This window comes from Camelus bactrianus, chromosome 24 (assembly GCF_048773025.1).
Source record: "Camelus bactrianus isolate YW-2024 breed Bactrian camel chromosome 24, ASM4877302v1, whole genome shotgun sequence".
NCBI classification, from domain to species: Eukaryota; Metazoa; Chordata; class Mammalia; order Artiodactyla; family Camelidae; genus Camelus; species Camelus bactrianus.
In genome coordinates, this window is record NC_133562.1 from 9,851,896 (window position 1) to 9,878,914 (window position 27,019).

The 27,019-nt window shown below is 39.2% G+C and overlaps 1 protein-coding gene across 3 annotated transcripts in view; it reads right to left on the minus strand.

The window, feature by feature from the left end:
- OSBPL1A (oxysterol binding protein like 1A) overlaps positions 1–22,346 on the minus strand; it is a 155,232-nt gene extending 132,886 nt beyond the window's left edge. Inside the window, exons 1-5 of one of the 3 annotated variants that reach the window (XM_074352164.1) lie at positions 22,176–22,346; positions 13,978–14,152; positions 5,085–5,207; positions 2,041–2,126; positions 1,114–1,188 (exon numbers count right to left, since the gene is read on the minus strand). In XM_074352164.1, coding sequence (XP_074208265.1) covers positions 1,114–1,188; positions 2,041–2,126; positions 5,085–5,205 — 282 coding nt within the window. In that variant the 5' untranslated portion in view covers positions 5,206–5,207; positions 13,978–14,152; positions 22,176–22,346. Of the gene's footprint in view, positions 1–1,113; positions 1,189–2,040; positions 2,127–5,084; positions 5,208–13,977; positions 14,153–22,175 lie in introns of those variants that run through there. The other 2 variants (XM_045518863.2, XM_045518865.2) reach the window with 2 other exon arrangements.
- Positions 22,347–27,019: the final 4,673 nt, after the last annotated feature.

Genomic DNA, 27,019 nt, shown 5'->3' on the forward strand with positions numbered 1-27,019 from the left:
GGTAACATTACCAACCTTACAGATATGCAAATAATTACAGAAGAATATTATTAACAACCTCATGCCAACAAATTACACAACTTAGGTGAAATGGAAAAAACCTAGAAAGAAAAAAATAACCAAAACTGACTTAGGAAGTAGAAAATCTGAACAGATCTATATTAAACAATTAAATTAATCTAGTAATTTAAGATGTCCCACACAAAGTCCAAGCATAGATGATTTCACTGGTGAAGTGTATCAAATATTTAAGGAAGAAATAAAACCAATCTTTCACAAGCTATTTCAGAAAACAGAGGAGGAAAGAACATTTCCCAAGTCATTCTGAGGCCAGTATTACCCTGTTACCAAAGCCAAACATATCAAGAAAACTACAGAGCAGTATCTCTTATGAATACAGACCCCCAAAAATCCTTAAATTAGAAAATAGAATCCAGCAACATATTAAAAAGATTATTAACCAATACCAAGTGAGATTTACACAGGAATGTAAAGTTGGTTTAACATCCCCAAATTAATGTATTATACCATATTAATAGATTAATGAACAAAAATCACATGATCATCTCAAAAGACAGAGGAAAAGCAACTGACACCCATTCATGATTAAAAACTCTCAATAAACTAGAAATAGAAGAAAGCTTCCTCGCGTTAATAAAGGGCATCTAAGAGAAACTTACAACTATCATACCTCCTGGAGCAATGGAAATGTTCTAAAACTGGATTGTGGTGACCACTGCACAACTGTGTACAAAAAAATCACTGAAATGTACACTAACAGCAAGTGAGTTTCATGCAATGTAAATTATTCCAGTAAAGGTGATTTTAAAAAGAAAGTCCAGGAGTTCTCCATCCCTGAAGTACGCAAGTAGAGACTGAACAAGCTCCTATCAGGGACACTAGGGTGGGGGTCTCCATGACCTTCATACTTGACCCCACTGTCTGTCACTAAGAGCATGTGGCCTTTTGACCCACAGTGCTGGTTTATACTTTTTTTTTTTTTTTTTTGTGGCTTTTCCAAGTTGCTATTCCTAGGGTAGCAAAGGAGAAAACATTTGTGACTACTCTTCCAAATATTTCACTTGCAAATATTGAACAGAGAACATTTTTCACCTTTCGTCCTGTAAAGGCAGCACGATGAAGTGGCGTGTCTCCCATGTCATTTAATACATTTACTTCTGCACCAGCCTAGTAAACATGAAAGCTTTAAACACCTTCCACATATCAAGAAATATACAAAGGTGAAAATAATTCTCTAAAAAATACATTAAATATTTTAAAAATTAAAATAACTGTTGAGACTGATTGTCACTATTAAAAATAAATTCAGTTCATAGTAAAACAGTAAGCTTCCTCAAAAGTAAAAATCTACCTGATAGGTAGAAAATAAAAACCTACTTTTCAAAGTCTATACACCCTTCAATTCATTCTACTCTAGAAGCACTCATATTGAAAAAAGGAGAACTGTTTCTCTGAATAAAATAGCATATTTTCTCCACCACTGTAAGTTTAACGGGAAAAAAAGAAAAGGATGCCACTATTTAAATGGTGGAGGAGCTGGAGGTTTACTGGCTGCCCTCAGCTCCTGAATTTCAGGTTTTGAGTTACTGGATCAGTGTTAAGATGCAACCCAATTTCAAAAATATCAGTACGTGGAAACTTATTCATCAGAATTGAGAAGTGAGTTCTTAAATTACATGGAGCTCACCTGGAGAGTCTGACATTATTTTTGAACTACACAGTATGTGCTTTGGCAATTTTTTTTTAACTTATGCTCAAAAAATAACATAGTATCTTCATTAACTCGTATGTCCATTTTTGCAACTGTAAAAAGTCAATCATGTAAAAGTCAAATGATTGATAGAACAATTGTAGCTAATCAGGCTAAACTAATTCATATGTTTCGCAAAGTATTGTCTTTAGTGATCAACAATTACTTTAAATAGGCCATTAAGGCTCAGATGGCTTTTCTAGACTTTCATAGTTTTCCTATTAGCAATATTTATTTTATTCATTTAAAAACTAAAGCCATAAATATACCTTTAAGAGATCCTGGACCACTTGTCTATGTCCAAAATAGCATGCCAGATGAAGAGGTGTCCAACCCAAATTAGACTTACTTCTCCCTACAAAAATGGAAAGAAGTATTTTTAGATGTTATTTAGGTGGAGCTGCACCAATCCAGTGGACAGCGGCTCCCTTCACTGCTGATGAGTGTGAGACTAACACATGTTCTGAGTATAATGGAGTAGAACTCACAAGACCCAGATTCTGGTGCCATATTCCTAACTCAACGGCCTCATGTCTGAAAGGGTGAAAGGAGACATGATGGGGGTTACATTCAAACTGGATGAGTTCTAGTAGCCTGTGGCTCTAAGGTGCTGAGTGTCTAACCATCTTGCCATCATTCAGCAAAGATGCGATTCCCTCGGCACAGTATTTCACGAAAAGCTCCTCTTCCTGAAAATCTGTCCCGTTAGCAGGGTGGGTAGGAAGGGGGAACTTGGAATGACTCTTTCCTGCAGCATTCGGAAAGCCGTTAGTGCTGCAGACAGGGACAGGAAATGGGAGTCCTGACTTCAGATAAAACCTCAGGTAATGAGGCTAAGGGTTACCGGGGTGGTTGAGTCCAATTAGACAGCAAGAACCAAAACTAAAAGCAACGAAATGTCAGGTCCCAGCTGAGGAGAGGTATAAAACGACCGAGTGTGGTAAAAACGAGTGATGTAATTCAATTTAGGGAAATAAAATGAGGGCACTATAGCTTACAGCTGAGATAGTGTCAGAAGGTTACCAAAATTTCCCATCAGGCTTGAAAGAATACAGCCTCTCAAAGTCCCAAAGCCCACCACCCTGGAGGGTCTACCAGAGCCCAGGAGAAATCCTTGGGAGGAGCTGGAGGTTTAAGGGTTGCGCTCAGCTCCTGGATTTCAAGTCTGAGGCCAACAGAAAGCCCGGCAACCAGCCTCAGGGCACCCAGAATAGGCCTCTAACAGCTTCCGGAGGGACTGCCATCGCCAGCCGTGTCCCTGTGATTGTTTGCCATTTACCTAAACTCCCACAATGTTCCCTCTCACATGTGTAATCCCACAGGCAATACGTCCTAGAGCCTTGGTCCATTTCATGGAACATTTCTCTTTACCCTGTGGTCCTTCACTGAAACCTAGCTCCTCCTGATGACACTGATTCTCCTTTATCCCGAGGGGAGCCTCCCAGTACCCACACACCCCTGGTCCTCACAGCACAGAAGCCAGGTGAGTCTCCGCATCAAAACCTAGTGCAGTCTTTGGTCACTGACTTCACTCACATTTCAACCCCTCGTTTGAGGCTTCCCCATTAAGCCACAGCCACGCCTCCCTCAAATGCCTTCTCTCCTGACATCTACCAGCTTCCCAGTGGCTCCCCTCTCACCAGTTAACTCTGGGCAACACAGTCTTTCTCCCTGAGGCAAATCCTGCCACCATCCTAGGTGTGTCTCCTACTGTCCAGTCTCCTGGTGACTCAGGTTCTCAGCTTCCTTCGCTACCCCACAAATTTGGCCTCTGCTCAACAGTGGGTACCCAGTCTCAGAGCCAGAGCCTCGATGTCACTGTCATGTCTGAACTCGGACACAGAAAGCCCACTTACCCAGAGTCCTCATTTTCCAACTTGTTCACACAGATAAAGCCCCAGACGTGCTCTTCAACTTAATCAACCCTCCAGTTCCTTAATCACTTCTCTTGTATGTAAATTCCCCCACCATCTTCACTTCCATCAATAAATCCAGCATCTATTTCTTGATTCCTTTTAACATTTCTTTGCCAATATCCTATCTTTGTCACAGCAGCCTAGAAAAACCCCAAAGCCTGGTAAATACATTCGCTCAGTTTTTCTAGCTAGGTTGCTAAATGGTGGTGGAAGAAAAAACACAGAACTTTGTGGATTCATGGCTCCAAAAAATTCAGATCTCATACTCCAGCTAAGCCTTGATCATGACTGGCGATCCTTTCCGAGGTGCCCTGGGCTTGGCGCTAGAGAGGGTTGCAATGCTTTCACTTGTTAGATAGAAGAGACACAAATGTTTAGTTGCTCCTTCCTATTTGCAACTAAAGAGGGAGAGGCTGAAGATAAAGGAGAAAAAGGAAAGCCTAGGAAGCAGGAGGGCCTGGGATCCAAGATACAGGAGACATGATTATCGTGAGACCTCAGGAAGAGAGGATAAAAGGGAGCTTGCGGGTAGAACTGGTGCCAGGCAGCCCAGGGAATTCTGCGAAAGCTTCTCTTTTTGTGTGAGGCTAAGACAGGAGATGATTTGTTACGGGGGAGGCGTCTGGTAAGAGGGTTGAGGAGAGTAGTAAAGGACTGAAACAGCTGTGCGGGAGTACAGGGGCATGTGAACAGGGCACCGTGGAGAGGATCCCAGGGGCTGCTACCTCCTCACCTGGCCTTATCCCTCAGCCCTCCTGCCTGCAAGCCCTTGCCATCTGCACTGCTTTTCATCTCAGGACCTGGTACATGGCCTGTCTTCTGCCTTCCTTGAACCATTTTCTCTATTTTCACCTGGTTAAGTCTACACAGCTTCATATATCACCTTGGTATCATCTCCACCAAGCAGCTAATCCTCCAGGTTCCAGTTCCACATCTCTGTGTCTCGTCACATCCTGCACGTCCACATCTTCCATATGTTGGTCCATGTTGTGTAATGAGGACGAGTCTGATCTAGCCATCTACTGCACTAGTCTCAGCACGGGCAGGAATTCTGACATCTCCAAGGCACTTCACATGACTCCGGGTGTACAATAAACACTTAAACCTGTTGCTACAATTACAGTATCTTCGAGAAGAAAAAATCATCATAGCATGCATCCTGTGGACTCAGGGTCACCCTTGTCGGTCACATGGTTTGGGATCCATGACAGTTTTAAAGACTGGATCTCAATTTCTCTGACTCAGAGGGAAGTAGGAGAGGACCCACCCTTAAGGGGGTTCTTTTTAAAGTAAGAGATGGAAATTTATTACAAGCAAGATCAGAAAGATTAGTACTAAATAAATGATAAAATAGGGCATACTCACAAGAAAAGCTATAAAATTCATTCAAAGCTTACCTTTGCAATTAATGTCAGCAATGATCTCGTTCCTTCCCATGGTTTCTAGCAGCTGTCTCACCTCTTCAGCATTGCCATTTCTGGCATGATGGAGCAGCTGTTGCTCTGCTTCTGTGTTCATTTCTAGATTGAAAAAAAAAGTAACATTGCTATTATCTAAGAACATAGTTCGCTTTTGGTTATTATCTACTAATACACAAAGGGAAAAAAATTACCTTAATTTTGTAGCTAACAAGACAGACAAAAGAACTGATTAAACGAGTCAGCTGCAGGGCCAAAATTTGACCCTGAGACTCTTTGTTCACTATATTATATACTGAAGAAGTGTACTAGACATTTGGGCAAGTTTCTTACTCTCTCAAAGCCTGTCTCCTAATCTACAAAATAGAATCAACCTCATGAGCTGCTGCAAGATTGTGTCTATGAAAGCATTCCACTAAAAACAAAGTATTTTGTAAATAGTTATTGGTACAACTTTAATAACTAGACAGAAAGCTGAAATATGGTAATTCATACAAAAGTATTAGTCTGAAATGTAAATTAATGCATTAAAAACAGTTAAGAAAATAATTACAGATAATGATCCTGGAGAGACCACACTTAAAAATAAATCCTCATACTTTCTTACCAAGCCTAAAGCCAACTATAGAGGACTATAACCAAATTTAAAGCATTGATGTCAAAGTGTAGTGAACAGCAGTTTCCAGAAAAAAAACAAATTTCTTTCACCCTAATAATTAAATGCAAATAAATCAAAATGATTCTTTTTGCCTACTTGATTAGCAAAAATTAAAAAAAATTAAACATACCAAATGCTGGGATGGACAGAAAATGTGTACTCCAGTAAACTGCTAATAATATTATGCATATTATATGTTAACATGCATACAATCCTTCATATGTTGTAGGAGGAAAGGCAACAATTTGACAAGATCAAAGAATTTCAAAATATACATGCATCTAGGGAGCATTCTGGGACATGGCCAAGTAACTGCCTCCCCACCTACACAGCAACTGCACTGGCAGAATCCGTCTGATGTAACTACTTGGGAACTCTGGAACCTATTGAAGATTTGCAACTACCACGGAAGACTTGGAAGATAAATTGCCATTAATTTATGTCAATTTCAGCTCTTAGCAGGGTAGAAGCTCCCATCTTCCACCCCTAGCCACCTGGCAGGCACCTGTACCTGTGTTCCTGGTGCAGCCTGCTGGAGCCAGGGTCAGCAAAAAGGACCCTTTCCTCCAAATACTGGGAAGCTGGGCTCTGATCACTGTTTGTTGCTTCTGATCACAGAAGTGCAGACAAAGAAGTGGGCAGCCACTGCTGTTGCACCTGGCCTCCTTGTTGCAAGCCACTCCAATGGGCTGGACCACTAGGGAATTTAAAGGGCCAGCACTCTTTTTTGTTCCCCTATTCATTTTTCTATTTTCCCCTTAATTTTCCTGCGTTAAAGACTAAGACATTCACAAACAACTGCATATAGGGGGATAATCTACAATGTGACTGCTCATGCTCACCAAAAGGCTCAAAAGAGACATGAGAAGACCTTAAGTTTACACCCATGCTGGTCCTCAGCAGAGAGACAGTCTACAATCAAAAAATAAAACTAAAAATTAGCAAATCCTGGAGAAGAATGAGAATCTGATTTCTAGAGTTACTACTTTAGATTTAAATGTCCAATTTTCAGTGACAACAACAACAACAACAAAAAATCACAAGGCTTACAAAGAGACAGGGAAAACAGGGTCCATTCAATGGAAAAATTAATCAGCAGAAACTGTCCCTGAAAAATGGATGGCAGATGTACCAATGGCTTTAAAACAACTGTCTTAACAATGCTCAGAGAACTAAAGATACGGACAGAATCAAGAAAATGTATAAACAAAACAAAAATAAAGAGACAGAAAGCCTAAGATGAAAAAGAAATTTTGCAGCTGAAAAGTATAACAACTAAAACAGAAAATTCACTTAAGGATTTCAAACACAGATTTAAGCAGGCAGAAAATTTGGTGAACTTGAAGACAGGACAATGGAAATTATCAAGTCTGGGAACAATCTCTTCAGCAAGTGCCATTGGGAAAGCTGGACAGCTGCATATAAATCAATGAAGTTAGAACTCTCATACCATTCATAAAAATGAACTCAAAATGGCCTCAAGACTTAAATATCACACATGACACCATAAAACTCCTAGAAGAGAACACAGGCAAAACATTCTCTGATATAAATCATAGCAGTTCTTCCCTAGGTCAGTCTCCCGAGGGAATAGAAATAAAAGCAAAAATAGACAAATGAGAAAGAATTAAACTTACAAGCTTCTGCACAGCAAAGGAAACCATAAATAAAAGGAAAAGACAACCTATGGACAGGGAGAAAATACTGGCCAACAATGCAACCAACAAGTGCTTAATTTTCAGAATATACGAACAGCTCATACAATTCAATAACGAAAAAACAAACAACCCCATACAAAAATGGGCAGATCTAAATAGACATTTCTCCAAAGAGGACATATAGGTGGCCAACAGGCACATGAATAGATGCTCAACATTGCTAATTATTAGAGAAATGCAAATCAAAACTACACTGAGGTATTGCCCCACAGCAGTCAGAATGGCTATCATTAAAAAGTCTACCAATAACAAATGCTGGAGAAGGTGTGGAGAAAAGGGAACCCTCCTACACTGTTGGTGGGAATGTAATCTGGTGCAGCCACTTTGGAGAACAATATGGAGGTTCTTTAAAAAAAAACTAAAAAAGAGCCATATGATTCAGCAATCCCACTCCTGGAAATATATCCAGATAAAACTCTAGTTTGAAAAGATACACGCACCCCAGTGTTCATAGCAGCACTATTAAAAACAGCCAAGACACAGAAGCAACCTAAATGTCCATCAACAGATGAATGGATAAAGATGTGGTATACATGTATATTACTTAGCCATAAAAATAAAGAATGAAATAAAGTTATTTGCAGCAACATAGATAGACCTAGAGATTATCACAGTAAGCCAGGAAGAAAAAGACAAATACCATATTATATCACTTATATGTTGTGGAATCTAAAATATGATACAAATGAACTTATTTACAGAATAGAAACAGACACATAGACCCCATAGACTTAGAAAACAAACCTATGGTTACCAAAGAGAAAGGGAGTGGGAGAGGAATAAATTAGGAGTTTGGGCTTAGCAGATACAAATGACTATGCATAAAATAGATAAACAACAAGGTCCTACTGTATAGCACAGGGAACTATATTCAACATACTGTAATAAATCATAATGGAAAAGGATACAAAAAAGCATATATGTGTGTATAACCGAATCACTCTGCTGTACACTAGAAACTAACAAAACATTGTAAATCAACTATACTTCAATAAAAAAATTTAAATTTTTAAAAAAACAGTCCATAAAATAGGTAGGAAACGGGGAAAAAAGACCTAAAAACAATCACATAATTTTGCAACTTAAGAAATTAGAAAAAGAATAAATTAAACCCAAAGCTAGCAGAATGAAGAAACTACAAGCATACATCACTTTATTGTACTTTATTGCACTTTGCAGATGCTGTGTTTTCAAGTTGAAGGTTTGTGGTAAATCTGTGCTGAGCATGTCTATTGCTCCATTTTTCCAACAGTATTATTTTTCAATTAAGGTATGTACATTTTTATAGACATAATTTTATTCCACACTTAATAGACTACAGTATAATATAATCATAACTTGTACATGCACTGTGAAACCAAAAAATTCATGTGACTTGTTTTATTGTGATATTCACTTTATTGTGGTGGTCTGGATCCAAACCTGCAGTATCTCTGAGGTATTCACATAATAAGGACCAAGGCAGAGATGAAACAGAATAGAAAAACAATAGAGAAAAATTAATGAAACCAAAATCTGGTTCTTTAAAAAGATCAACCAAATTGACAAACCTTTAGCTAGATTAAGAAAAAAAGGGAGAAGACTCAAATTACAAAAATCAGAAATGAAAGCAGGGACATTACTATCAATTCTATAGAATAAAAAGCATTATAAGAGTACTGTGAACTATGCACAAAATTGAATAACCTAAAAAAAATGAACCTAAATAAAATACTCCTAGAAACAAGAAACTTACCCAGATTAAATCATGAAAAAATAGAGAATCTGAAAAGAACCATAACAGGTAAGGAGATTGAATTAAAAATCAAAAATCTCCCAGCACAGAAACTCCCTGGACTTGACTGCTTCACTAGAGAATTCTATCCAACAATTAAAGAAGACTTTATACTAACCCTTCTCAAATTTTTCCAAAATTGAAGAGAACACTTTGAAACTCATTCCATGAGGCCAGCATTACTCTGATACCAAAGCCAGAAAAGGACACAAGAAAACTACAGACCGATATCTCTTATGAGCACTGATACAAAAATTCTCAACAAAATACTAGCAAACCAGTTTTAGCAGCATATTAAAAAGGAATATACATCACAACCAGTAAGATTTATTCCTAGAATACAAGGATGGTTCAACATATGAAAGTTCATCAACATAATACACAATGGAATGAAGGGGGAAAAATCACACATGATCTTCCCAACTGATACAGAAAAAGTATATGACAAAATTCAACAACCTTTCATGATAAAAACACTCAAAAAACAAGGATAGAGTTTATTTTTCAACATAATAAAAGCCATATATGAAAAACCCAAAGCAAACATTTTCAACAGTGAAAAATTAGACCTGTCCCTCTATGACCAGGAACAAGGGAAGAATGCTCGCTTTTACCAGTTTTATTCAACATTATACTGGAACTTCTAGTTAAAGGAATTATGCAAGAAAAAAAAAAAAGGTATCCAAATTTTAAGGGAAGAAGTAAAATAATCTCTTTGCAAATGATATGATTGTGTAAGTATACAACTCTAAAGAAGCCATTAAAAAAAAAAAGCTGTTAAAAATAACAAATGTAGTCAGGAAAGATTCCATAAAGTATGAGGATAAAAAGTAAACACAAAAATCAGTTGCATTTCCATACACTAACAATAAACAATTTGAAAAGGAAATTACAAAAAACAATTCCACTTAAAATAGCGTCAAAAAGAATAAAATACTTAAGAGTTAACTTTACCAATGAGGTAAAGGAGTTGTACAATGTAATCTCAAACACTGCAAAAGAAATGAAAGAAGACATAAATAAATACACATCCCATATTCATGGACTGGAAGATTTAACATTGTTAAAATGTCAGCTCTACCCAAAGAGATCTACCAACGCATTGTAATCCCTACCAAAATCCCAATGCTGTGTTTTTCAGAAATAGAAAAACTCATTCTAAAATTCACATGGAATCTTAAGGGACCACAAACAATCTTTAAAACAGCCAAAACAATCTTAAAGAAAAAGAAAAAAACACAAAAGCTGGAGGACTCACTGATTTCAAAACTTACTACAAAGCTACCAGAATAAAAATAGATGGTATTAGCATAAAGACAGACATACAGAACAACTGAATGGAATAGAGAAGCCAGAAAGACAATCTTGTACATATACTCAAATGATGCAAAAGAATGAAATTGAGCCCTTACCTAAGACTACATTCAAAAACTAACTCAAATGGATTGAAGCCTTAAATTTAGGATTTAAAACAATAAAACTGTTAGAAGAAAACACAGAACAAAAGCTTCATGATATTGGATTTAGCAATCATTTCTTGGATAAGACATCAAAGGCACAGGTAATAGAAGAAAAATAAATTGGACTTCATGAAAATTTTAAAATTCTGTGCATCAAAAGACACTTAATGGCTAAAAGGCAACCCACAAAATGAAAATATTTGCAAATCATATATCTGATATTGGATTAATATCCAAAATATATACAGAGCTTCTAAAAACCCAATTCAAAAAAGGGAAAGGTACTTGAATAGACATTTCTCCGAAGACATACAAATGGCCAAAAAGCACATGAAATTATGCACAACATCATTAATCATTAGGAAAATGCAAATCAAAATTACAATGAGATACTACCTTATATCCATTAGAAAAGCTACTATGATAAAACAGAACAAGTATTGACAAGGATGTGGAGAACCTAAAACCCTGGTGCGCTGTTGGCAGCGATGTAAAATGGCACAGCCAGTATGTAAAACAATACAGCGATTACTCAAAAAAACTAAAAATTAAAAATAGAGTTACCATATGATCCAACATAGGATATACCCAGAAGAAATTAAAGTGGGGTCTTGAACAGATAACTATACCCCTATGTTCAAAGCAGCATTATTCATAATAGCTGAAACGTGGAAGCGGCCCAAGCACCCACTGCTGGATGAATGGATCAGCAAACGTGGTTTATACATACAATGGAATGTTAATTAGCTGTAGAAAAGGAAGTAAAGTCTGCAATATGGTGCAACATGGAGGAACATAATGAGCACTATATCCTAAGCAAAACAAGCCATTCGCAAAGACAAATACAGCTGACCCTTGAACAACACAAGGTTTAGGGGGATCACCCTCCACACAGCTGAATGTCAAATGTAACTGTAATAGGGAAGAACAAATCTGACTCCATATTGGATCTGTTTCTTTTACTTTGTATTCTACTGCTTTTGGTACAAGTTAATCACTAAAGGGATGTTGCCTGTAGCTTAAAGTACACATAATGGCCCATCTCGGGGAAACCTACCTCCCATGCAGTGAGGGTAAGCAAAAATATCTTTGTTTAGCTCGCCGGAAACAATCTGACCAGGCCTAGCAGTGAAAGGCTGCAGGAAAGAAATTAACACACCCCCTTCAGAGTCTGACCAGAACCAGGAAATACTGCAGTAACGTATCGCCTTTTTTACTCATCTCCTCCTCTTTGTTCTATTAAAGAAACTACCATCCAAATCCAGGCAAGATGGTTCTTTGAGACACTAGTCCACCATCTTCTTGGTCTGCTGGCTTTCCAAATAAAGTTGCTATTCCTTGCCCCAATAATTCGTCTCTCAATTTATTGACCTGTTGTGTGGCGAGCAGTATAAGCTTGGACTCGTAACATAATTTCTAGTCAGCCCTCTATCCCAGATTCAACCAACCATGGATCATGCAGTATTGTAGTATTTACTACTTTTTTTTTTTAAATCCACATATAAGTGGACCCATGCTGTTCAAACCCATGTTGTTCAAGGGTCAAGGTACTGTATGATTTCACTTGTATGAGGCACTTAAGAGTACTCATACTCACAGAGAAAGTAGAACAGTAGTTGCCAGGGGCCTGGGGGAGAGGGGCATGGGGAGTTACTGTTTATTGGCCATAAAGTTTCAGTTTTACAAGAAGAAAAGGGTTATGAAGATGGATGGTGGTGATGGCTGCACAACACTGTGTTTAATACCACTGAGCTGTACACTTCAGCCGTGTGCCTGGCTTGCATCTCATCCATACTTGGATTGTCTGGGCTTTGTGCTAATCACATGCCTGCATGTCCTTGTCTTGCTGCCCGATCAGCTGAGCGTACTCATGCCCTCCTCACAAGCATTCAGCTTCCACCTATCCCTGAGAACTAGAGGTGGGCTTCTGTGAGCTCAGAAGCAGAACAGGAAGAGCAGTCTGCTCCCCAAAAAACTCCTACCAGCCAGGGAAGGGCCCAGAACCTGGCTCCTTCAGAGCCCTGTCAGACAACCAGCTCTGGTCCCAGCACGCACTCAGGGCCCCTTGAAAGGGCTCTTCTAGACTCTCAGGGAAGCCAAATTCAGACCAACCCAGAGAGTGATATTCAGACTTTCAGTGCAAATTTTCCTGGAAAACTTCTTCTAACAGTGACCATAATGTCCTTTCTTCACAGTTTGTTAAGCAGTGTTTATTCTAATTCACCTCTGCATTCATTTATGTGTGCATACTTACTCAATAAAACATTTGACTACTCATCTTAAAAGTTTACCAATACTTAAATTTATTGTAGCCCTATTCATAAAGCAAAAAAGTTAAACAATGTCCATTGACAAAGGTTTATTCATATAATTGAATACTATGAAACCATTAAAAAGGTTATAAAAGAATTTCTAAAACTATGGAATTGCAATGTATTAAGTCACATTTTCCCAAAATAACAATCTCTATGTTTTATACATTCATAGATAACAATCTCTATATGTTTTACATATTCATGGAGAAAGAGTAGAAAATACACTAGGATGGTAACAGTGGTTACTCCTTGCAGTGAAATTATGGTTTTCAATGTTTTTTGATAGCTGTATTTTCTAAATTCCCTGTAACATAAAGGCATTTCTCTAATGTTATTGTAGATAAAAAATCTTCTTGTCAAATTAAATGGACATTTTATCACAGGTGATTTTACATATATATTTTTAGCCAGACAAGTGCATTATACAAAGAGTGACAGTCTACTTTTGTTGGCATAACACAAAAAACTTCCACTTAATATCCTTTCCCTGCTTTTTAAGAATGAATCAAAGAACGTTTGAGGCAACTATCTCCAGAACATACTAGCAGTTGCTTAATATTACCTTGGGTTCTCATCACATTAGGTTTACAGAAAAAAAATTGTGGTTTTTTTTTTTTTTCAGTTTTTCCATTTTTATGTAGTAAATATGGAAAGGAGTATAAAATAAATCTATTATCTACTCTATCAGTCCATTGTAATTATCATATTAACCACAACAGTTGCTCATAAGTGCTGGGATCGGGATTTACGATTTATTACAAGGTTTGCTGAGCACCTACCAAGGACGAGGACTGCTCCAGGCACTGAAGGTCCACTGACGGACAGTACAGTCCCTGCCCTCCAGACACAGGGCAAACACGCAAACGATCACACCAACATGTGCCAAGTGTAGCAATCCACAAGGGAAGTGGAGGTGTAGAGGAGAAAGGGAGTGATTAGCTCTTTACCTGCATCAGTTATGGAGGGAATCCCAGAGACCGTGAGATGTAAGCTGGGACATGAATGAGGAGACCGCCAAGACCAGCAGGACGAAGGTTTCCAATCCGGATGAACAACTGTTAGACCAGAAACAATCTCTGGGGATGATCCGGTTCCATCTTCATAGTGGTGAGTTGGCGATTCCTGTGGGAAATGGAGGGAGATATGCCCAGTAAGCGATGAGCTAACACGAGCTTCAGCAAAGGAAAGTAGCTCTAGGCTTGAATTAAAATGGTGGGAGTTATCAGTCCATCGGTGGTCAATAAAATCACAGGGGTAAAGAAGACCCCTCACTGGGAGAAGACCAGCACTGAAGGGGAAGGAGGCCAGTGACTATGATCCAGCATAAAAGATCTAGGTGCGGATACGGGGACAGGAGAGGGTGGCAGCCCTGAAACCAAGAGAGGCGAATGTTTCAGGGGGGTTGGATAGGTGCGAAATGTCAAAGGAAGGGCAGGGACGAGGCCTGAAAATGCCGACTCGTTTGGCAAGAAGGAGGCCACTGGTGACCTCAAGACGATGCTCAATAGAAATGACAGAGGCAAAAAAATAGATGTGGGTAAGTTGAAGGGGTTCATGGTGGGGAATGCAGCAGATTCCTTTAAAGTAACTTTGTTTCCAAGGGCCGTGATGGCTTCAGTTTTAGGATATGAGATACAGGGGCATGTTCATAGGCTGTGGGGCAAAAACCAGGAAAGGAAAAGCTTGATATACAGGAGAAAGGAGGAATGAGGGATGAAAAGGATCCTAGAAGAGCCTGACATAGGTCGATGGAAAGCCCAAGGGAAGGATTAGCCTTAGAGAGAGGAAGAACCACACTAAGACCAGGGACAGGCCAGATGGGGGTTGATGGGCTGGCAGGGGGCTGGGGAGAACTCCTGTCTGATGCCAATGTTCTAAGAGAAATAGATGCGTAGGTACATTAACAGGAGAGGACCCTTACTATGAGATGGGGGGGCGGGGTGGGTAACGGAGGTAAATAGAATTCAATTTGTTTTAAAATTAAGAAAGGAACAAGGCCAATTAAATTGAGACAGAAAAATAAAACTGTTGTTGCTCTATGCCTAAATCTCTTATGTATTCATTTCAACACAGGTGTCTGCTTGATTAAAAAATATAGTTAAAGCAATTCATTCTCTCCTTTCCAAAGCAATTTAACACCATAGCCATCAAAACTAGCTAGTCTATCCACAGGCTTAGCAGACTTTAAAAGGTTTGCAGACTATAACACTTGGGACTTACTCAAATAAGCAAGACCCTGAGGATAAATTCAAAAATGCAAACAGGCATTTTCAACACTTTTCCTTTATAAACTTCTACTTTAGAAAGGTATGTTGGGGTGAGGAGAGGACTGACACCTTCCCTTACCTCCATTTGGAAACAAATTTATAAAACCATGTATATGTTTAAAACTTACTTCCCTAAACCAATTATTTTGTAACTGTTGAGAGCAGAAAAGTAAAAACACAATTTTACAGCAAATTTCCTAGTGGCTCTAACAACCAGTCAAAATAGCACAACTCCAAAAATACCTGTAATTTAAACTTCTTAAAATGATAGTGGTACTAATTAGACCAGCAAAATAAAGTGATCGTTATGTTCTTTTCAGCTATGCTACAAAGAAACTAAGAAATGTTCCAAACCAAGGCATAAAAACATTCATTATATATTTTTTCTACATACGAGAACGATTATAACTCAAAGCCCACCGCTGTCTGCAGACGTGAATATTCAGAACTTGACACGTCAATAATATCTGAAATTTTATTCCTCAGGTGGGCACTTAGGAAGCCAGCACGGGCTAGGAAGGGGTCCAATGTGATTGCCACGGAAGCTGCAGGTCCCCCATTACCACCGCAGCCAGTGTCTCCTTCCCTAGCTCTACTATCACACCAGGAGATTAATCAGTACACACTTAATTGAAGATCAACCGCATTCCAGGCATTGTTTTAAACTCTGATGCATAAATCTTTGATGAATAAAACCAGGCCTTACATTAGGAGAATTCATGTTATTGGGAAGTCAAGTGTACAAATTACTATCCACATTTCTCAAGAGGTCTGACTTGCCATCTCCAACCTCAACTAGATCCCCCTTCATAAACCTTCACGGTCCCTTATTTTTGCCACAAATGTCAGTCTGCAGGTGCTCATGAGGTCATTTGACTCTCCCTACACTACACCGTAAACACGAGTGGAAAAAGGATCCCGTGTCTATCACATTCCCCACTATATCCCTACTGACCAGCAAGGTGCCTAGAACACAGCAGGCAAATACTAATTAAATGGACAGATGGACAGATGAATGTGGACTTAGTTCTTTGAGAACAAAGCATTCAAGTCTCCCTATAGCAAGACCTAAAAGCAACGCATTCATTATGACTAAGTGGGACATCCTTATTTAGCGACCAAAAGAATGAAGTTTTCTTACATGTCATAGGAAATTAAAATCATACGAAAAGAGAGATGTTTTAAAAATATACACTCCAAGATTATACAAGATTATCCCTACTTCTCTGACACATCTCTAAATCTTAAATTTATGTGATCAACTGTTAACTTTAGAAAAAACACAAAAGTTAAAGAATCCAAATTCAATGTTGAACAGATTTTAAAGAAACATTCTTTAGAATCATGAGTGCTTATTTCAGAAAAGCATTTTCTCTCGGATACTTAAGCCAAAGAAAGACAAATAACCCCTTAATGCATCTTATGAGAGTGGACTGGAGCCACACCCTGTTTTTAAGATTAATGAGATTTTACAAACAAGAGAATGTTTTCAAAGAAATAATAGACAAAAACATTGAGCTTCAATAACTAGGAGACTAGTGACCATTTGGCGTTACGTTTCCTTTCCTTCAAAGCCCACTGGGGAAGCTAAGCTTCCAATTCTAAATTATTCAGTGGAAAGCAAATTTATATTTTGTTGTTGTTTAAACACTGTCAATTACCTGATTATGCTAGTCCTCATCCTTGATAGGCCATGCCATTGAATCCCCATTCACTATAGTGGGTAAATTCTGTGGCCCGAACAACTGTTGAAATCTTGGCAGAGATCCTAAAATTTGTAGTTTAGAGGGCAATCATAACTTGTTAAATTTGGTCAGAGGTCTACTATTTGATCATTTGAACTGCTACTTTTCTTTACTATTCCAGCTTAATTTCTACAGAATCCAAGTAGAAAATTCCTAGAGAAATCAAAGATAGTAAAGTTCCACAATCAGAGCTAATTCACCTGAGTACCAGAAACTCAAAATATTAAATGACGTGTCCTTCAACAGTTCTTAAAGGTATTTGAAAAGTTAAAATCCAAAGAAATCCAGGCTAACTTTATCCAATCATACATCTAACAACATTTAACTGGACATTATAAACATCAGGAAAGTATGGTGGTTCCTCAAAAACTTAAACACAGAATTACCATATGATGTAGCAATTCCACTTCCGAGCCTACATACCCCCAAAAATTGAAAGAAGGGACTCAAACAGGTATTTGCACACCCATGTTCACAGGAGCATTCTTCACAACAGCCAACAGGTGGAAGCAGCCCAAGTGTCCACTGGCAGATGAACAGATAAGCAACTTGTATGTATGTGTGTATATATATATATATATATATATATATACACACACACACGATGGAATATTATTCAGCCTTTAAAAGGAGTGAAATTCTGAAACGATGATGCTAAGTGAAATAAGCCAGACACAAAAGGACAAATATTATGATTCTTCTTATACGAGATACTTGGCATTGACAAATTCATGCAGACAGAAAGTAAAATGGTGGTTAGTGGAAGCTGGGAGAAGAGAAAATGGGAAGTCAGTGTTTAAAGGGTAGAGAGTTTCAGTTTGGGATGATGAGAAAGTTCTAGAGACGGAAAGTGGTGATGGCTGCACAACAATATGAATTATACTTAATGCCACTGAACAGGATACTCAAAAATGGTTAAAAAGGTAATTTTATGTTATATGTATCTTACCATAATTTTTAAAAAATTAGGAAGCATCTGAAATATGGCTCTAACAATTGCCAAATAGCTTCTGTATGATTAACAAAGCCAAAGGAAGCCTAATTATTCAAAAAATCACTCTATGACTACATGTTGTGATCACTTTTAAATTCGCAGATACTGATTTTACACTTGATACTACATTATTAAAATAATATTTGAGATACACTGTATACCAGGAATTTGCATACTGAGAAAAATTAAATATTTATAAATACTTTCACTTTACAAACTAAGTCTTTAAAACAAAAATCTGTAGTGCGCTTAGCACTGAATTCCAAAGTAGCCAGCTGCTTAATGATGTGTTTCTTTTAATATGGTATTCTTTTTAATATAAGGAAAATATTAAAAATTAAAGTAACTATGTAAAAATATAGCAATAGAAGTAAAATGATTTTTGCTATCAGTGTTTCCTAGCAAGCAATCAGTAAGTTAGTTCTTTTATATGATCATCTATTCCTAGGTATGTAGATATACCCATTCGTATACTGGCATACACAAATATGCATATATAAAACTATGACAGCTGTGATAACACAAACAATTAAATGCATTTTTGTTTTAGAAATTCAACATTGGTAGACAGAGTCTTATTAATCTAACACTGATTTTAGAGATGAAGAAACTGAAGAGCACGAAGGTAAAGTTATTTGCCAAGTGTAGGGCTTTACTTGCCATAACCAGAACCTAGAATTTCTAATCGGGGGTAACATATTATTATATATTAACGCTATGTATTTCATAAAACTCAAATCAGCCTCTAAAATAAACAGCCACTGATCCTAGTTATTGTTCACGTGTGAGCACTGAGGAAGCTCATTCTGAATCATAGCTTAACCCCCTCATTTTAAGACGCTTTATGCTAACTGAAACGAGATCCAAAACATGGCAATTTAAAGATGACAGCAAATTATAAAGTCTATTTTAGGAAGCACTTGCCTCTTTCTCTTAAAGATATGAAATTAAATTTAAAATCACTTAATTTTTAATTCAGTGAAACTTTCTCTTTCTTGATAAGACTCTGTGCCCTGATAAACAGCATCTTTTTTTTGCAGAAGAAATGGGAAAGAACTGACTATAATTGTAGTATGTCAAACTACAGTGTGTAAGCCATTGAAATTAACATAAAATGTTTATACCAAATTATTCACTTTATATTTGACCTATTTACATTACCTTCTCTTATTCACATTATGTACTCACACTACCTTGGATGTCATACAGATAAAAGAACAATCCTACTTGCTGGCTTTTTATTTATTATTTTACCTTTATTCAGTTGAAATGTTGATGTTTATGAAAGCTGGTGAAAATTAAATAAGCTTCCTAGCCTTATCTTTTAAATTGTTTAAACCTTAAGTTGCAATACATTTTATAAGCTTCAGCAACCAAGAACTAACCCTCAGATGCACCCCGACTTGAATATGAACTTCATAGATTCTAAAAGCTACTGTTTCAAAACAGGCTTGACCCATAGAAGCAAAGAGCAGGGAAGTCCACAAATTAGATACAGTTTTGGATAATTAAAAAATACTCACCAACAAGGAGGTTGACTGTTACCTTCTAATGATAAAATTCCTTAAATTTTAGACAAATTGTATTTAAATGTTTCCATGTTTCCCACTGTGATTATTTCATATCTGAAATTATCTTCCAAACTTAATGAAACTCATATGTACTAACACTGACCAGTTACCCACCATATGGCCAGAAGTTTCTCTTTAAAGGAAAACTTTAAACAACAAAGTAAAAACATGTGGTTACTTTCCAGTGTCACATGATAGGAAACTACAGTTAAAGACCGCTTTCACTGTATACTACAGTAATTTCCTACTTGCTGACTGATGAATACTAGTGAGTGACCTAGTATATCCTTTTACTTTAAGCATTAAAAGTATTTCTTATACTTGTCCACCTTATTAGTGGATGAGGTTAGGCAAGTGAGAAAAAAAAATTCAACATTTCTAGGGATCAAGAACATCCTACAAGATACTTATCTGACATTATGATCATCAATATATTCTGTAGAGAACACAAGACAGTATCTTTTCTGACACCTCATTAATGAATTCTGGTGAGATTGATAATAAGCTAGTGCTTACACTAACACCTGTCCTCCTTCTAAGGAATGGAAAGAATTTACAAGTCAGTAATGTTCTAGGGGGAGGGTATAGCTCAAGTGGTAGAGTGCATGCTTAGTATGCACTAGGTCCTCGGTTCAATCCCCAGTACTCCCTCTAAAAATAAATAAACCTAATTGCTTTCCCCCCAAATAAATAAGTAAATAAGTCAGTAAAGTTCTGATTACCACCAGACTTGGCTTGAGTAACTGACAAGGTTCTGAGCCACTTCAGAATTTCTCACAAGCCCTTGCTCTCTCCTCCACATGTTATTAGTTAAGCTGATTTCCACTTTCTACTGACTACTTTTCTCATTGAATACAAAATAATGTACAAAAGCTCAGCTCCTAGTATCAGCAATAGGTAAGAAATTGCGAGTTCCAAGTTTGAAATATGATGATTAAATATATGGATGTACCTGTAAATAAAATAAAGCTACAAGAAAAAAAATTTTAATTTGTTAAATAGACACTGAGTCATGTTATCACTCAAAAGAAATTGGCTGCATTCTTCTACCTAGTTGTTTCAAAACACACATCATTTTCCTTTGCTTTGGGGGAGGAGTGGGAGAGCAAGGTTTTACAGAAATCACACCTAGCTGCTCTGAGTTACAGGTGTAAGTGCTGCACGAACAATACCTGCAAGGCTGAGCAGCCCCCGAGACAAGGGTCAGCCAGCTCCTGCAAATTTCTGCTGATGAGCAAGGCGATATTTAGCAAGCGTCATCTAATAAACAGACCCTGGCAAAACCCTACACTGAGACACAACTGTGACAGATAACTGCTGCAGGTTGAATAGATTTAACTGCTATTTTGCATATCAGTTGCTCAATGCTGGCAGAGTTGCTCTCTGCCTGGGAGAAAAGAAAAAGAAAATTTAAAAAGGAACGTTACTGACGGTTTTCTCCCCTCTCCCCACCCAACCCTCCCAGTCTGTAGACAGAGCCCCTGGTTTAGAACTAGGGGATGAAAGAGGGTGGATTTTGTAACTATTCCGTAACTAATACAGAGATCTTCACAATTTCTACTGGGGGATTCAGAAATTATACCTACCAAACTGGCTGCAAAAAATTCTTTGCATCAGGGTCAGAACGCAAACATTGCTAAACCATCAAAAGAAATTAACAAGGTATTTTCCAAACGTTGAGTAAAGAGGTGAGGATACTCCTAACTCTATACCAAAATACATCAACTACAATACTAAGGCTGAGCTTTTCAAGGAAAACACACCCCTGATTATAAAGCGGTTTTGATTATGTTATCAACTATTCACAAAACTTGCAACATTCAAGCAGCCTAGTGTGTTAACTTAATATCACAATGTCAACAGTTCAACTTCGCAATACAAGCTACATAAAGCAAAAACGTTCACAACTGAAAACTAATAATATTAAGTAAATCAGGATAACCCCTTTCAACGTCTGCTTATTACCAGGGCCACCGGGTAAACAAATACTTATTTCTATTGTGCAGCTGCAATCTTTCAGTTTCCGAATCCCTCTGATACTCTTTCATGCTAGTCGAACTGACCACGCGGTACACTATGAGAATGGTCACATGAACAGCTCGTGACTTCCCCGGTGAATCAATCCTCCTTACGTTCTTAGGAAAAAGTTGGGATGCCCACAAACAAGTACCGAGAAAGCACGCAGCTGATGACTTGGTAGGGAATGCATGTGGCACCAGGACGAAGTCGTAGCACCCAAAATGGAAATGCAACAAATGCCAACATCTTGCTACTAGTAACAACTTTCTTGCAACGCTGGAGCAGCCAGCTACTTCGGGGAAGCGGAGCTCCGGCTCCGAGCCCGGCATAGCCCGGCCATCACCCTGTCAATCCTCGGAAACGCACACGCACCCCCAGCCAGGCGCGGACAGACCTCCCCTAGCAGCCGGCAGCAGGGAGCCTGCTCACACGGGAACCGGCCTAGGAAGCTGACCTACGCCGTCACCCAGGCTCCCAGAGCTCCCGGGGCGGGGGCCACGACCGCAGGCTCCCAGTCCGCCCGCCTCACGCCCAGGAAGCGGCCGTCACCTGGCTCGCACTCCCGGAAGACTCGCAGCCCCGCGGAACGTCGGCCTACACGGTCCCGCCGCCGGGAGCCTGGCGGAGCGTGAGGAAGTCGCGCACCGCTCCGTGAGGTGGCACCGCCCATCCGCGCGGCCGGCCCCACCAGCGCGCGCGCGCGCGCCGGGTGTTGTTTGCTCCAGGCCCGTGCGGCACGTGACCAGCCGGCGCGGGGGCCTCGTGGCGCGCGCTCCGCCCCCGGCCCCGTACGCCCCGCACGCCCCGCCCCAGCACGCTCCAGTCCCGCCCGGACCACCGAGGAAGGTTCCAGGCTTTGCCAATCGCTCCTCCCACCACGCCCCGACCCAAAGAAGGGTGGATCCTACTTCGAGGACACCTGGGAGCTGTGGCAGGCAGAGGAATCCCCCAAGCCGAAGCAAATATAAATACTGGGTTAATGCTCTGGAAATTTGTTATTAAACCAATACATCACCCAGCTGCCCACATTATTTTCTGCTTTGGCTGCGACTTCACCCATGGGAACTTAATTGGCAGTGTAAATTAGCTGCATCCCTTTCTGTTTTCACAGGTCAAAGGATGGTCTTTAAATGCTATACAGGTGTAACCATATGAGATGGGTAGGAATGAGGTATACTTAAAGAGATAAGGTTTTACAAATTTTCCTTCACTTCCTGCTCCCCCCCAGTATCTTTCATAAAGAGTCCACCTCTTCGGGCTCTGGCATGACAGGTCTAGCCAGAGGAGTTAATAGTCTATAATGTGAAGGTTCAAACTCTAGTATAATAACACCTTTAAAAATATATATGCATAACTAAAAAATAAATTATGAACATATGAAAAAAATTCAACTTTCTTGTATTTTCCAGTTTTCCAATGAACATGTTCTTTTGTAATGAAAATTAATATAAGGTATCATTTTTAAGGAACTGTAGTTTTTCAATCGATTTAAGTCTAGAAATACGTACTGAGAACCTATTACAGGCCGGTTGGTCATTGCATTATGTGTGATACATCATGTGGCGGATCTCTTAGAATGTCTTTGGAGAACATAAGCAGCTTTGCTTGTATATCCCAGGCTAGCATCATCTTTTATTAATTAAAAATAGGCACTTGAATAGAACAGGACTTTGACAGCAAAGTGTGTGTTAACTAAAGCAGACATATTTGCCTCACAAAAAAGAAACTTCAGGGCTTTTATTTTTAAGAACACTGAATTATCTTCACAGCCAAAATTGACTACCAAAATAATTTTCTGTATGATTCCACAAAGCCTTTCCTTCTCACTATTATGATTTAACTGCCTAAATTCACTACTCTCAGTTTTTCAGTTCACTTTACTATCTTCTTGAGTTTGTAATTGAAAACACATCCTAGCCCATAGGATGAAAGTAACAGGAGGTAATCATTATGATTACCAATAAAAGAAGTTCTAATCTTGATAAGATCACTAATTGTACTGTAGTTTTACTAGAGTCTCTTTGATAATTATGTAAACAATCTTTAGAAAAAGATACCTCTTTGGAATTTTGATTTCTGACTAGTACAGATAATACACAAGAGTGTGTAGAAGTCTTATTATAGAACGTGGTTATCTAGTGGAACTTTCTGCAATGATGGAAATGTTCTATAATTCTATCTTGTCCAATACAGTAGCCACCAGACACATGTGCCTACTGAGCTCTTGAAATCTGACTCGTGTGATTAAAGATCTGAATTCTTAATTTAATTTAATTTTAATTTTAATAAGCCACATGAGGCTAGCAGCTACCATAATAGACAGTGATGATCTAGAACAACAGAGCAATTACTATATTGTTCCTAGTTATGTCATACTCTATTCCGAGAAAAGTTTGGCAGACATAGAACATCTGGAAACAATATTTTTTCCAAACTCTTTTCTGAGCTTGTGAACAGGTAGATATTTTAACTTTGTAGATGGAGCGTGTTAAAGATACCATGTCACCCTTATCTACAATTCATGTACATAGGAACAGAATTGGAAGCTCCGGTTGGATGGAAAAGGGATTTGGGAGTAACTAAACCTTTGCCCTGCCATTCCCAGGCCTGCCTGACCCAACTGAAAAGTTAAGCAACTTCAGATCACAATGTGCTTCATCAGAAATTACCCATTGCCTAGTTCAGACTGGATCTACCTAGGCTTTTTTTGTTTGCCTGTTTCAGGACCCTTAGGAGCCCACAACTACCATTCTCCCCACATCCCAACAATTCCCTCCAGAGTAAGAGTCTCTCCAGATTACAGTACCTGATGTTTGTGTCCCTGCAGTTTTGTCTTAAGCTTGAAACACCCCAAAATGCATTTTGTGCACTGCATGTTTTAAAAATACTCCCCTGGTGCCAGCGTGACTTTGAAGTGCTGCAGGAGCGTACTAAAGGCTTATTAAGTCTTATTAAAAGGAGGATTTTATGGACTGAGACTTTGGGGAGGGCTTTGGGTAATTACCACTTGGAATGCTGAAAAGTAGGTCACATGTCATCAGGCGAATCCAGACAAACTGTTGAGTTGGGGGAAATTAACCATCCCCTACACCTACATATTAAGCACTTTGTAGTTATTATTAACTCCAGACCATCAAGGCTCTGATGTCATTTTTTTTCTCTTTAAAGCCGTCTAAATTTTTTTTTTGTCATTTGTGCCACTACACTCAGTTTATTTAAGAACTGAAATAAGTGAATTGGTATATTTTCAGATATTAAATTATTTTTACCTAGACTTAATTCTGTGCATGTCCCTCTTTTCCCAGGTGTGTGACACACAGATGTCTAAGCAACTTCTTTCCACCAATGATTGATTTTGCTGGTCCCCACACAGAAAGTTTAAAAAGGTCCCCTATATTTGTAGTTTCTCAGCTGCTAGCAATGAACACTGACACTGGGTAACAAGCGAATAGGAAATGTATTGCACAGTTTCAAAGAAACAGCTGAAAATCTGGCCTGGCAAGGACAGGACTAGGGCATTTCCAGGGATCTGGGTAGGAGGAAGTAGTCCAGTTTTTCCAGGGTGCTACCACTGGGAAAGAATATGTTCCAATTATTTTTGTTTTCCTATCCGTTTGTCTTCCTTCAGAAGAGGAAAAATTGAGAGACAGACAGAAAGACAGTGACTTTTTGTCGTATATAGGGCAGGGCACCTTGGCTGACAATCCCACAAGACTACCTTCCATAGGAGAGCCAACGCACCACTGATGCGTGCACATGCACACACACCCCACCCAGGTGCAGTGCTATTATCAGATGAAGGAATGGATAATAGGCAGCCACAATCTCAAAAATGCCCATTACAGTCTCTTGTTTTTCACTCTTCCCTTTATAGATTTTCCCATAAGGCATGGGCTCCTTGGGCCGTAAGTAGTTCCACCTCCACAGTTAGCCCTTTGCTCTGTTCATCATGAATATAGCCCTGCTTTTCCATCCATAGTTGTCTGTGCCTGAAAATTACACCACCCCCTCTTAGAAACCTCAGGAAGTCTGCCTTGCTCATAGCCCCTTCTTAAGGCCTTCCTTATGCAGCCTGTGATTGTTGGCTCCATGGAAGGTGCAGGGCCGGAACCTAACTAAATGGCACCTTTCTATTAGTCTCACCAAAGGCCTGTAGATAGGCTCTGCCTGAGTAGCATTCAGCCACCTAGATTCTCTCTGCGTCCATTTGACTATGAAGTATACAAAGCACAGTCTTCAGCCAACGTGGAAGCAGAAAAGCCTATGGAGGGAAGTAAAGGCAGAGAGCGAGCAGAAACCAGAGGCCGGCAAGGAGAGTAGAAAAGCGGTGCTCAGGAATAACAGAAGCAGGAGAAGAGTGTGGGAACTCTGGTGCAGGGAGCAAAGGGCCAGGCTCCCTGCTGAGAAGGCGCTGACTGGCAGCTGCAGCCTATCTTCAACCACGGGGTCAGAGAGGCACAGGCGTTTCTGATTTTATCTCAGGCAGGGTTGCAGTAAATTCCTATACTTTACCTGATGTAACCTGACTGTTTCTCTTTCCTTGAACCCAGAAAGAGCCTACCTAACACTATACCTACTCCCTTCTCACTCTCAGCTCTCTCATTCTTAATCCCAAACAAACCACCTTGTCTGTCCACATGGCCTTGCTTTTCAATAGCCACCCCTCCCTTCAAGGTCTCTACAGCTGTCTTCTCTTCTGAAACTTCTAAATCATCTCTTTTCCAGATCCCCACTAACCTCCACTGTCCACTCCTGAGTCACCTGTTAACACCGGATATGCCAGGTCAAGGGCCTCACTCTTGATGAGCTACCATAGCAGGCGATTTTAGTCCACTTACTGAAGTCAAAAGATCAAAGTGAGGGGATTTGCTGGGCCAGTTTGGGGCCTGAATTGGAAGTAGAGATCAGATTCCAGACTCCTGGATCTTAGATTTGGAAGAGGTGGCAGAAATCATCTAGCCCAACTTCAAATGTAAAGCCAGATTGTCCTCAAGCACATTCTGAAGGGGTACTTGCCCAGACTAAGCCGGGAAGCTTCCTAGACTGGCAGATCACTGCTTCACAGGGTAGTTCAAACCACTTTTCCTGACAACATTATGACTAATACAAGTTCCTCTTACTGAGGCAAACACTGGCTCCACATAGCTCTCACCTGTTAGTCAACAGAAAGCTGAACAGAATAAATTGAATTAACCTTTCCCAGGCCATTCTTCTAAAAAGTTAAAGACAGCTAACATGAGCTGCCTGGATTCGTCTTTCCCGGGCTTGCTTTCCCGGATGCGCCAACCTGTGCTCACGCTCAAGATGGTCATGGCATTCTGATACATAGTTTGTACTTTTCTCTTTTAAAATTTAGCACCCAGAATTAAGCAAATCATATCTGTTTCTATAAA